General features: G+C 39.7%; 1 protein-coding gene across 3 annotated transcripts in view; it reads right to left on the reverse strand.

Moving 5' to 3' along the window:
- Nucleotides 1-78: 78 nt before the first annotated feature.
- The window catches only part of ACSBG1 (acyl-CoA synthetase bubblegum family member 1), a 34,905-nt gene continuing 22,932 nt past the window's right edge, over nucleotides 79-12,051 (reverse strand). For 2 of the 3 annotated variants that reach the window (XM_075432272.1, XM_075432269.1), the window contains 8 exons: nucleotides 9,845-9,994; nucleotides 7,652-7,828; nucleotides 6,953-7,134; nucleotides 5,653-5,886; nucleotides 4,877-5,094; nucleotides 2,288-2,427; nucleotides 1,372-1,618; nucleotides 79-688 (listed from right to left, as the gene is read on the reverse strand). In XM_075432272.1, the coding sequence (XP_075288387.1) occupies nucleotides 612-688; nucleotides 1,372-1,618; nucleotides 2,288-2,427; nucleotides 4,877-5,094; nucleotides 5,653-5,886; nucleotides 6,953-7,134; nucleotides 7,652-7,828; nucleotides 9,845-9,994 (1,425 nt within the window). In that variant the 3' untranslated portion in view covers nucleotides 79-611. The remainder of the gene's footprint in view (nucleotides 689-1,371; nucleotides 1,619-2,287; nucleotides 2,428-4,876; nucleotides 5,095-5,652; nucleotides 5,887-6,952; nucleotides 7,135-7,651; nucleotides 7,829-9,844; nucleotides 9,995-12,051) is intronic. The other variant, XM_075432270.1, reaches the window with a different exon arrangement.

Below are 12,051 nucleotides of genomic sequence, written 5' to 3' on the forward strand. Positions count from 1 at the left end.
TTAAGAAACCATGAGTTGCTGTTTTAACAAAAGTCTGAATTCTAGCCACTGTAAAGGAGGAAGAGGAGTGTCTTTAGATTCTGAAATGTTGTGTTAGTGAACAAAAATAAACTTCTCTGACAGGGAATAAAACAGCCCTTTTGATTTTTTTTTTTTTTTTTTTTAATTATGACCTTTATCACTAGAGTGGTATAACAGTTTCACTAAGCAGTGCTGCTAACTACTGATCTACCAAATCATATCATGAGCTGCAGGGAACATCCTGTACAAAAAAAACAAAGGAAGCTCACTGTATGAAAACTTCTGTCTTTCAGTCGAGAGGAATTAATTAATTATACCTGCTTTACACAACACAAGAGGATGTTTTTCATCTTAATCATTTAAGGCATAAAGTAAAAGCAGTATTAGAAAACAGACACACTGTGTAGATGCTTCTGTAAAAAGAGGACAAACGATCAGGTGAGTATCAGGAACAACTAAACTGACACAGCAGTTTTCCCAGTGGCTCAGTTCAATAGACTACAAAACCAAAAGAAGCATAAATCTTTCCTTGATTAGGAAGTACTTCCTTTAGCTCACAGATCCTTCTTAATGCTTGGATGATAGACTTCTTATTCTTCATAGAAGGAGTTTACTTCATTGCTGTATTTCTCAAGCACGGTGAGCCTTTTCAACTTCATTGTTGGACCTTAAAAGAGGGAGTTAGTCACAATAGCACAAATAGGAACAAAAATCCTTACTCAGTCTGAGCTTTATTTCCTAAGATTTTCTGTTGAAGAGCCTGTTTGGAGGAACGTCTCCCACTCTGTAAGTGTAGGTACGTGCTAAAAGTGAGAAGCAAGCGTGGTGCGTAAGTTTGCCTCCACATATGCATGAGGACTTCAAAGGGAGCTGCAGGTAAGAGGGTGATGACTGACAACTACTTTTTTCATTAAAAATAATTAAAAGGATGATGTCTTTGAAAGCTTTTAAACAATTCCCAGTTTATTCAAAGAGCCTGGTTATGTGCTTGGGGCTCTGTTGTCAGTCTTTCACTCTCTTGCTTCTCTTTTCAACAAGAAATTTTCAGTATTATTACTGGAAGTTATTAATACTATAATACACAAGCAATTAACCAGAATTGTTCATTTAATTGCCCAAAGCAATGTGCAATTTAAGTACAGAGATATACTTGTAAATGAGCATGGATTGATACATATGTACACAGCAAAAACTCCAATTTTTGTACTGTAGCACATGCTGCGTAACGGTTTTTTCCTTCCTCTCTAGTGGCTGTACCCAGAATTTGGCATAGAAAACTGTACTTGAGTACTCTTAGATCAACAGCCTCTTTACTGTGCGTATCCCTCCATATAAATCAGGAAACCTTACCTAGTTCTCCCCCAGAAATGGAGAAATCTCTTGGCAGGACTATCCATTTTTGAATACAATGAACCCTATTAGTAGCATTCTTGTTGACTTTGTTGATGCCCTCCTGAATGGCCTGGTAGATTGCCTGGTCTTTTGTAGCGACAATCTCTGATACTTTTGTGGCTTTACTACCAGTCCTCTGGCAGAAGTCTCTAGCCTGCTCGGTGAGAATGTCGGTGGGATCAGACGTATCTGGGTCCAGCACACTCTAAAATATCAAATGAAGTGAATCATCAAATGCTCACTCTTACAAGGCATTACATGTTTCTCTCATCAGATCCTCCTCGACTAGTAAGAATCACTAAGGCTGAGCATCAACACCCAAACATTCTGTAAGCCCAACAGAACATAAAGTGCAAACGTTTTAGAAAAAAAGTGATTTCTCAGTTAAAGTGTATACTGCAGCAAAGCTATTAATTGTTTTGTTCTGCAGTCATCCTTCTTGTGTTGTATGAATAGAACAAATCATAGAGAAATGTTTCTGTTGCAAAGTTTGTGTTAGAAACTGGTTTTGCCCATAACAGAAAAATTTTTTGTCTTTGCTCGTCCGTAAAAATAAATCCTATTATTGTGTTCTGCTACAGAGCCTTCTCACTCTTTCAACGTTTCTTAATTAAAAATTTGCACTTACATATAAGACAATCTATTTTTTATTTATAGGAGGAACAGCAGTAAACATGTAGATGTTTAGCAAATCATCTAATCATAAGGAGTTTAGACCATCAGGATTTGCTCTGTATTTGCTATGTATTCTTTTTTCCCCACTAATGTCCTCCTGTCTAATTTTGGGTCTTTTTACAAACAGTTCAAAATTCTTCCTTGTTTTGTTAGGTGCAGGTGTATAATTTCACTGAAATCAATATTAAAACTGGTGTACCTTTAGGGTCAGCAACATTGACAAAAACTTCTTTTTATCTCCAATCACCATAGCATTACTGACAATTGGGAGTTCTTTTTTAACAGCATCTTCAATTGGAATTGGAGGCACATTTTCACCTCCAGCTGTAATAATCAAGTCTAGGCAAAAAAGAAAGGCTATTAGTTGAATTCAAATAACATCGGGTTAATGTCTGGATCAACAGATAATTTCTACATAATCCAGAAAGAGGTCAGTTAGTCGCAAGGCACCGTTGCATAATCTGGATTTTTTCTGTGAGCAATCATGTCTTCCAAACTAGCAGAGGATTCACTCTCTATTTTGCTGTTGCTATCTCACCAGAAAGTAAGTTCATTGTTAACATCGTGATTAAAACTAATTCTTGAAGCCACCAAGAGGGGTCAGACAAAAACAAGTTACTACTGCAGGAAGGCTCCTAAAAGCAACACGGAAAGCAGGGAGAGAGAAGTGTGAGGAGGAAGTCAAGATCCAAGAGAGGAAGTCTGCAGTGGAAGTAGTGATTCCTGCCCTACTTTCAACATGCGGGGAATATAATGACAGTCTAGAATCATATTTTTAAGGTTTGCAAACAATGGTAGTGATACCTTATTCTATTGACAAAGGAATGTACATTTTTATTTGAATGCATTCACTCTGAAGTATATTATGTATATTCATTGGAATTATTACCAATCTGAGCATTACCTAAGTAAATTCCAACTCTTTTCTTTCATTACACTGGTGACTTCTCACTGTCCTCAAATAGTAGTCTTTGCAACATTTCAGAACGCGCTTCAACAAATAACAAGTGGTATACCAGTCCTTCGTGTAATAATGCCGCTAATTGTATGTATTAAGGATCAGGTTGGTACCTGATTCCCTCTTGGCAATAAACTTCAGTAGTTTCGATGCAATGAAGAGAATACAGCACCCTTTCAGCATTCATAGGTTTGGGCCCTAACATCGCTACAGCTCCATGAGAACTACGATGAGAAATAACTTCTAGTCTATACTCAGCCTTCTGGTACGGAGTAGGCATTGATCTCATAACTATAAAAGTTATTTCTCTCCCTAGTCAACACGCTGCACACATCTGAGGAAGCACAAGTAGTGCTTATAGAAGGAGAGACTCCTCTCAAACCACAGATACATACCAAAGTTAGTTGCGTATCCAAACTTGTAAGAGGTCTTTTTTTCCCTTTCGTTCTCCCCTCCTTTTGCCTTAGTCCTGTCTTTGTCTTAGATCCTCTACCAGTGTCTCTGGCACTCAGTTTCTCATTGTCTGAGATGTCAGCTTTTCCGCAGCTGATCCAGACAACTATAATAATTGTAACACCTTTTCCCACACCTCTTCAGATACTCCCCCTGTATGGACTTCTCTAGCTACATCTTTGTGCTTGGCAGCTGATGAGTCCCAAAAGACCCACAGAACCAAAGGAAGAAGTCCGTTCCAGTCACTACAAGAAAAGCTTCTTTACTACCTTCTATTAGATTTTACCTTATTTGGACTTGGATCTAAAGCTTTAATGAAACTGGACAGACAGTTATTTTATCCCAAATGGTGTACCTGCCCTGTAATTTAGAGTAATTGTTATAAGTTCAGCAATCAAGGAAGATGTAAGTGAAACACAAATGCTATGACAGAATGAGACTAGGAGATGCTAACTGCTGCGCTAAAGGAAAATGAATCAGACAAGAAAGCAAAAATCAAGAGCCGCATTTGGTGCAGGCTATTAATAGCACCTACTTAAGTGATTCCTAACAGGACACTATGTCATCCTATGACAAATGCAGTCCTCCATGTTATCTCCCCAGTGATTCATAAATTCTAAGATGACAGTGACTCAATTTTTGAATCTTCTTCAGTTACAACTCCACTGTGACCAATCCCACTCTCTGAATAGGTATCGTGGGAAAAAAGCTTCCAGGTAAGCAAGTGACCAGCCTTACTCACATCAGGCTTCATGCTACGTACTGTCATAATACCTAGGTTTATTGCTTTAGCTTTAACTTTTGACCCTGCTTCGGCAGGAGGGTTGGACTAGATGACCCACAGAGGTCCCTTCCAACCCCTACTATTCTGTGATTCTGTGATTCTGCTCTCAAGCTTCAGTACTAGTCTCTGCAAATACATCACCCAAGGCATCAGAGGAACCTAACTCTGACCTAAAGAAACAGCTGCAATGTGAGAAAGGGCTGTCTCTCATCACTGTCTAAACATTCTAATATGCAATTTAGACAATTTAGCAAGATTCAAAGGGAGTCTGGACAGCTTAACAGATCACTAGAATCAAAGAAGACACATTAAACCTGCCTTATTATTTTATATTACTAATTGTAATTAATATTGAATAAAAGTCTGGGAGATAAAAAGCCTCATTGTAGGAACAGAATCATGTCCACCTATTACAGACTACGATGAGAAATGTTTCCTGATCAGGGCACACTATGGTTTCCTCATAGGAAAGTTTCTTTTACCCTCCTGTTGGGTCAACATTGCTAGCATTAGAGCAAAGACAATTAGATGGGCCACATCTGACATGTGACTGAACAGTTACCAGAAACACGAAGCAAGATTTTGCTTATTACCTTTAATTCTTCCAGTGACATAGAGAAAGCCATCCTTGTCTAGTTTTCCTAAATCTCCAGAATGAAGCCACCCATCCTCATCAAAGGCTTCTTTTGTTTTGTCTTCCATATTTAAATAACCCATGAAAACAGTCCTTCCCCAGAAACAGATTTCTCCATTGCCTTCTGTATCTTCGTCCACCAATTTCACTTTGCAGCCAGGTACAGGTTTACCACAACTATCGGAAAGCAGCAGAAAAAAAACACAAGGAGCACAGAAATATTAAACATAATATTGATAAGACATCTAAAACACCAAATCCCTGGACCTATCAAAATATTAACATCCTGCTGTAATTGAAAGCTGTGGAATATTAATTCACTCGGGTAGATCTGCTAGAGTATCTAAGCACTTTTTGGCTGTCTATCTTGCCCTGTGTTCCCTGTGTTTCTTCCTCTCTGTATCTTCAGGCGTAAAAACACTTTTGTATTTGAGGTCTTGCATTTGGAAGCTATCCTACGCTGGGCCAGGATGCACGTCAGTTTGAGTAACTGGGTTCTGCACGTAATGCCGTAGCTCACTTTCAGTGCCTCTGGCATGGCACACTATGGAGGCAATGTGTTCAGCTTCTGACCTGGAAGTTGTTTTGTCTCCCAAAGTCACAATAGACTGGCGATGCACTGACAGAAAAAAAAAAATAAGCCTAAGATCTTTGCTGAACTTAGTAAATACTCTTCTCATAGACATAAAGAAACACACCAACTTTTTTTTTTTTTAAAAAAAAAAGTATAATTACCTGTGCTGCCTGTAAATGTAAGGCCCAGATAGGCAATGTGGGCCTGTGGTCTCGCTCATCCCATAGGCCTCATACAGGGTGATGTTCAGACCCAAGAAGAAATACAGTGTTTCCGTATTGAGAGGAGCAGCACCAGAAAAGTGCTTCTGACAGGAAGAAAAACCCAGTGCACTGCGTATTTTTGCAAGCACTAAGTAGTCTGCTAACCTCATCCAGAACTGCTTTAAGTCACTGCTGAGTACAAAACACAAGAGAAGGAGACAATAAGTCAGAACAACCTATGAAATTTCCAACAGAGACACCAATTTTTTTGAGAGATCTATTTGCCATTGGGTTTTGGGTGTTGACACAAGTGACATCAGAAAGAACAGCTTACATCTATGTCCTTTTTTCATTTATTCAGTGTCTTTCATTGCTAGTGAACTCCAACTCTCGAGGTGTCTGAATACTGCAAATACATAAAGAATCTACAAAAACGTATTGTACAAAACAAAGCTCTTGTATTCCTGACTCTTTATCAGTTAAATGCATCTCTGAGAATCTATACCACTAAAATCTAAAGTTTGCAGGACCTAACTGAGAAGCTGAATGATCAGACCAGCAAAGCAGTACCATTGCTTGATCTTTTGGAATACCATTTTTCTGTAAGCAATTTCACACTTCATTGTGTCATGCTTTAAAGAACTTTGGAACAGGAAAGAAATGTCAATTAAGTAAATATTTGAATTTATGCAACATTCTTTATCTGGGCAATCCTATGGAGAAAATCACCAATGTTACTGAGAACAGAGACTATGTATGTAGAGCTCAGAGAATTCATGGGGTTGTCCGTGAGTTTCTGTATGGAGATGTCCTTACTCACATGGTGCTTACCCCAAACTGTCAGGAGCCAGTCTCTCTGGGCTGTCCCCCAAAATCTCCCCCCTCTCATACACCTTCTTCAGACTCATGCCCCTTCCTCACACCAGTAACAGGCACTTGCACAGTCACGCAGCGGACTGCATCAGGGAACTCTCCCAGATGAAAACTACCCAGTTCAATTCACAGAAGACAGAGTTGGGGGACGCGTTAGTGGGAGCATGTTCTCACGGAGGATGGAGGGACACTTTTAACAGCCACCCGTGTTGAAGACCAGCCTACTGTAATTGATAACCATGCCCTCCCTCTTGCACTATATTTGCTATGTTGCCAGGGCAAATTTTACCCATTTACGCTTAGAGTGTCACTGATGCTTCACAGCTTATTACAAGCAGATAGCTACTTTCAGGCTGACAGACATCTCACTCATTATAATACACACCTCCTTGAGCAGTTCAGGTTTCTCTCTAAGCTAAGTGACATAGCCCATGACAGCATTTTCTTCTTCATAAATCCTGACTGAGCAGAAGCATCCTTTAATTTCTCCATGATTTTCTCCCACACTCGGGGAACTCCCATGTGAGATGTTGGCTGCACTTCTTTCAGTGTGTTGATCAAGCTGCCCTGTTAAAATCATTAAATCATTTCAAAATGTTGCAAAAGGTCTATAGCAGTGATAAAGAGGTTTGTTAACCCAGTCTGCATCTTGCAGGACGAACATTCAGAGCATCACTAAACCTGCAGGATATAAAGCACGACTGCTGAACCCACTTCAGTCAGAGATAGGCACCAACATGTGCCAGCTCTGATGCATCAGGGGAGGTATGTAAAGAAGAAGGAAAACACACAGGTAGTTTAGGTCCTTCTCCTTTACGTTCCTCCAAAAATTGCTTATACTTCTTTTTCTTCGGATGCATACTCTTCTGCCTTAATAGCAGCTTATGGATCTGGATTGTGTATTTTAATTGGAGTCTAGAGCACTGAATCACAAGTCTAATCAATTTTATTTTTCCATAATTCTTACAATAATGGAATCTCAATTTTCATCTTCTGCACCTCTTCAAAGGTCATATTCTCTCCTTGGGATATTTTCTAAGAGGAAGAAGTGCAAGCTTAGTTAGGTGCAACACAAGACAGATACCTTCAGAGCATCTGGCTCAGCAAAGTAAACTTGCTCTCCCCATTTGATTCCAGTCCACAGGTCATAGATCTGCGCAGCTATGTGGCTGAGCGGGAGGTAACTGACTATAGACTCCTGTTGGACCTCTGCAGGTTGCATATCTCCTGCTTTGCTGCAGTGTGCTGATGTCCAAGTTATCTGTGGAAATAAATAATAAAACACATTAGGTATGGTGGCGTTTTTTTTCTTTTCTCCTTTTAACACAAACTTTCTATCAAGTTGGCACTTTTCACCAGTGCTACATCTATACGTTTACCTGAAAAATGCTCAGTGATCAGTGAGCTCAAAGGACAGTTTAGTATCAGCAACAAGTTCATTGTCGTGTATTGATCATCACCTGGCTAAGCACTGGTGAGAAAGATAGCATGCACACATGAATATTTTTTGAAGATGTGCTGATCGACTTCTTTGTGAAAGTATATGATGTTTCCTTCTCTTCTTCCTGATTCCCACTTTATCTCAGAAGAGGCAGTTCAGGGATGCTAAATATGCATATCTTCATTATCAGAACACAGTGCATGGAAGACCCACAAAGGTATGTGATGGTACTGGACGTCCAGTACCAGGTTTTTTTACTGTGCACAGTAAAAAAAAAACCACCACACAAAATGAAACACACAAAAAAAGAATCAGCTCTTTCTCAGAGGAGTCTGTAATCTAAAAAGGGCAGGGCAGGACACAGAAATTAGATTATTCAAGACGGCAGGGAAGAGATACAAATCACATGCAATACCTGTTATCACAGTATGTTCCTGCCAGCTCTTTTTCTTTGTAATAAGTTGGAAGGTACAAGTGTATGCTTGGTCTATGGAAATACCGATTCTCAAGAGAGGTTTTTAAGGAGGAGCATGCTGTCAGGCCAGGCCTCGCCCAGTTCAGATGGCAGCGTTGGACAAGTGGCGCAGGGAGACTTACACAGTGGGCAGAATGGGATTCTTTGAGATGGGGCTATATTGATTGCTTGTCTTCCTCATCGTCCAAAGCCTTGCACATTCACAGCAGATCTGTGTGGGTGCATATATGACTGACTCAACATTGATTTTGCACATGGGCAGAGGCAAACACCTTTTGACTAAAGAAGGCAGCAGCGCGGTTACAGGCAAGGCATGTTTTCCACTGCTCGTCAACATAAAAATAGCCTGTTTGTGATCAGCAGCCAGGAATAGTTTGGCACCTAGCATGGAAATAACACCAGACTCCTCTGAGATGGTAGAGCATAGGATTTGCAACGTCAGATCAGTCTTTTTGTCTATCAGATCCACTGTGTTCTGCTTCCAGATACTACTGTACAAATCCTCTACACTGGGCAAGTTGTTCCTCACAGCGTGCATGCCTGCAATAGTTTCTGCATTATTTTAAAAGGAGAGGCCATAACCTAGGCCAGCCCTTTCACAGACCGCCTATGTGTTCAGAATGGCTCCCTACCACTTTCTACTCCCGCTCAGCCACCTTAAAAAAAATTAAATACATAAAAAACTAAGACAACTATCATTCAGATCTTTGCCAGCAGATCTCTGAGGAGAGTCCTTTTTGCAAATGACTTGCTTTCGCTATCACTGGCAAATTTTCTGTTCACAACAATGTAGGTAGGGCTATTGTAAGTACCAGGACTATGCACTAGAGTTGTATTATCCTCCAGTGATAGATATACAAATCCGAGTCTAGGAATATATTAATGTCAAAGTAGTAAAAAAAAAAAAATAAAAAAAAAACCCAACACATATCCACTCCCAATTTTAATAAAATTCACAAAAGCAGTCTGTCAGGCTGTTTTGATAGTGGCTGGCTGATGTATATGATTTGTTTAAGATAACCTGTCACATTACCTGAGAGACATTATGGCAATCTGTGAATTATATTTATGAATACATACATTATATCTCACAAGAAAACCAGTGAATAAACCCCCTGATATTCATAACACTGTTCAACCTTGTGAAGTGCTAGTTTGAATGGAGTTTCATTCTTTAGCATGCTTATACTTTACCAGAAAAAGCTGACTGCATTTTGAATGTTGCTTTCTAGTACACCATCTACATTGCAAAAGCAACAGGATTTCAAGGCTCTAGTGTGTACCAGTCATTTCAAAACACAGGAATAAATATTCTCACACTTTGCTATTTTTATCCTAAAGGACGAGCCTAAAGTACATACATTGTCATGACTCAGCATGGCTCCTTTTGGCTTCCCAGTTGTTCCGGATGTGTATATCAGTACACAGCATTGATTCGGCTTTTGGGAGTTAATAATATCATCCAAAGTAGTATCAGATACATCATCTCCCAACTCCAGAAACTCTTCCATCTAGAATATGTAACAGAAAATACAGGATATCAAATGGGTCCCTACAAGCAGGGAAGATGCAGTACCTTATCGGCCTCAAAAATGGCAGAAAAATCCAGTGCCTTGCTCTGAACATATTTCCAAGGCAAGTTTACCCAGGTCTTGCCTATGTAAGACACAGAAGACTAGCGTAGAACTTTATGTGTAAATTACCAATAGACTATCTAAAATTGTGCTGCCACAAGTGCTTTCAGTGTCTACTTCTTCCAAGATGAATACTATAGACAAGTCTTAGAGGCCAAAATTCTGAATTCTAAATTCTCTCAAACTGTTTGAATGATTTTGAGTCTTATCTAAAGGAATCTGGACGTACCGTTTAAGTAAGAGTACATTTGTGACATTCCATCTATAATTCCCTGACCTGCATATAAATGCAAATATAAATATACAACAATTGGATAAGCATCGCCACCTATATGTGTGAATGTTTGCCCAAATTACCCACTATTTTATAGCAAACAGAGCATACAATGCTCGTCACAACTTCCATTAAAATTTGGCTCAATCTAGAATGAGCTAAACCTTTTATGATGCTGGACTTTTGTGTAGCACAAATTGGCCCAGAAGAATGCTGAACCTGATCCTCTGTGTTACATCGGTTGCTCCCAGATACTTCTACTGAATGCACCCGATACGCTGCTAAGTGTACCACTGATTTCAATGCCAACTGAAAACTAGAGTATAACAAATTTTTTTAAGAAAGTCAATAACCAAACTGTCAGTTTCCCATTGGAATCAGATGATTCCTACTGTGCTACAGAACTGTGTTATTCAAATGCAAGATGCAGAATCGACACTCTTCAATGGTTTCTTGGAGCTGTATCTAGGACCACGTAGCACTACAGGGGATGATGTGAAGGACAGCAGAGGTAAAAATGGAGAGCCTGTGCTTGAGAGGGAGTTCACTGTTTCCTCAGACCTCTGCCATTGCCAGTGTGCTAGTGAGCTTACAATAGTTAGCCTCTGCAGCACCTAGACTTCCTTTATTTGGGTGGCAAAGCTGTCTTAAGTATAATTCTAACTACCTATCATCAGTTTTATACCTTTTTCCAAAAACCACATCTCTGAAAAGAGAGGCAGTACATTGCACAGCTCTGTAGCAAGTAGAGGATTTGTCACATCCTATCCCTTCTCACAGCATGCGGCTGCATCAGTTTCACTAGCTCCTGGAACGTCTCGAGGTGTCAAGGATGTAACTGGTTCTATGTGACTGAGCAGTTGTTCCTGTTTTCCTGACCTTACTGTCTTCTCATACTAGAATGCGTTAATCACTGTGAACCTGTTGCCTAGGTTTTGTTTACTGAGCACTACCTGCAACAGACAGTGTTCCCATTCCACAGAGTGTGAAAGGTACAAAGTCACACACGCTACCAACGTGGCATTTGCCTTCCAGAAGCGTGCACTTACCAGAGAACAAGGGCTCTGCCCTCACTGCAGCAACTGCTCATTACATGGTAGCTGTCAGCTTGCAACAGAAATCCATCAATGCCATGTGGTTTGGGTAGTTTGCTTTGCATCAAATCTAATAAACAATCACTTCTGCCTGTGGTGATCTGATCTCCGATTTTTCTTTTAGACTACAAACCATGGCAACTGTCAGACACTCTCACAGCTACCCTTCTCCATTGAGAAAACATGTCCAACACGACACTTGAACATCGGTGTTTTCAAATAGATCCATTCTCAGGTATTTGGGTTTCAGCAACTGAATGTTGTTCCAGAACTAATTGCTAGCATTTATTGTTTTTACTAAGAAACATAAACAGTAAGAGCATCTTTGTGTTAATTTTTTTATTGTACTGAGATGCAAGTCACACTTTATGCCCGTATGTACAGTATCGTAACAGTAATTGTTTATTAGTAATAGTTGTATGCTATTTAACATAGCAAAAGAAGGTATGATTAACGTAAGTGCAGAAGATTTTTTCCTTGCGTACCTAATCCCTTAGTTACCAAAACTGCAAATATTTTAAAATGTTTCTCCACTGTTCACTCTTTCTTCCCCCCCCATGTGAAGT

The sequence above is a fragment of the Opisthocomus hoazin genome, chromosome 10 (genome assembly GCF_030867145.1).
Source record: "Opisthocomus hoazin isolate bOpiHoa1 chromosome 10, bOpiHoa1.hap1, whole genome shotgun sequence".
Lineage (NCBI taxonomy): Eukaryota > Metazoa > Chordata > Aves > Opisthocomiformes > Opisthocomidae > Opisthocomus > Opisthocomus hoazin.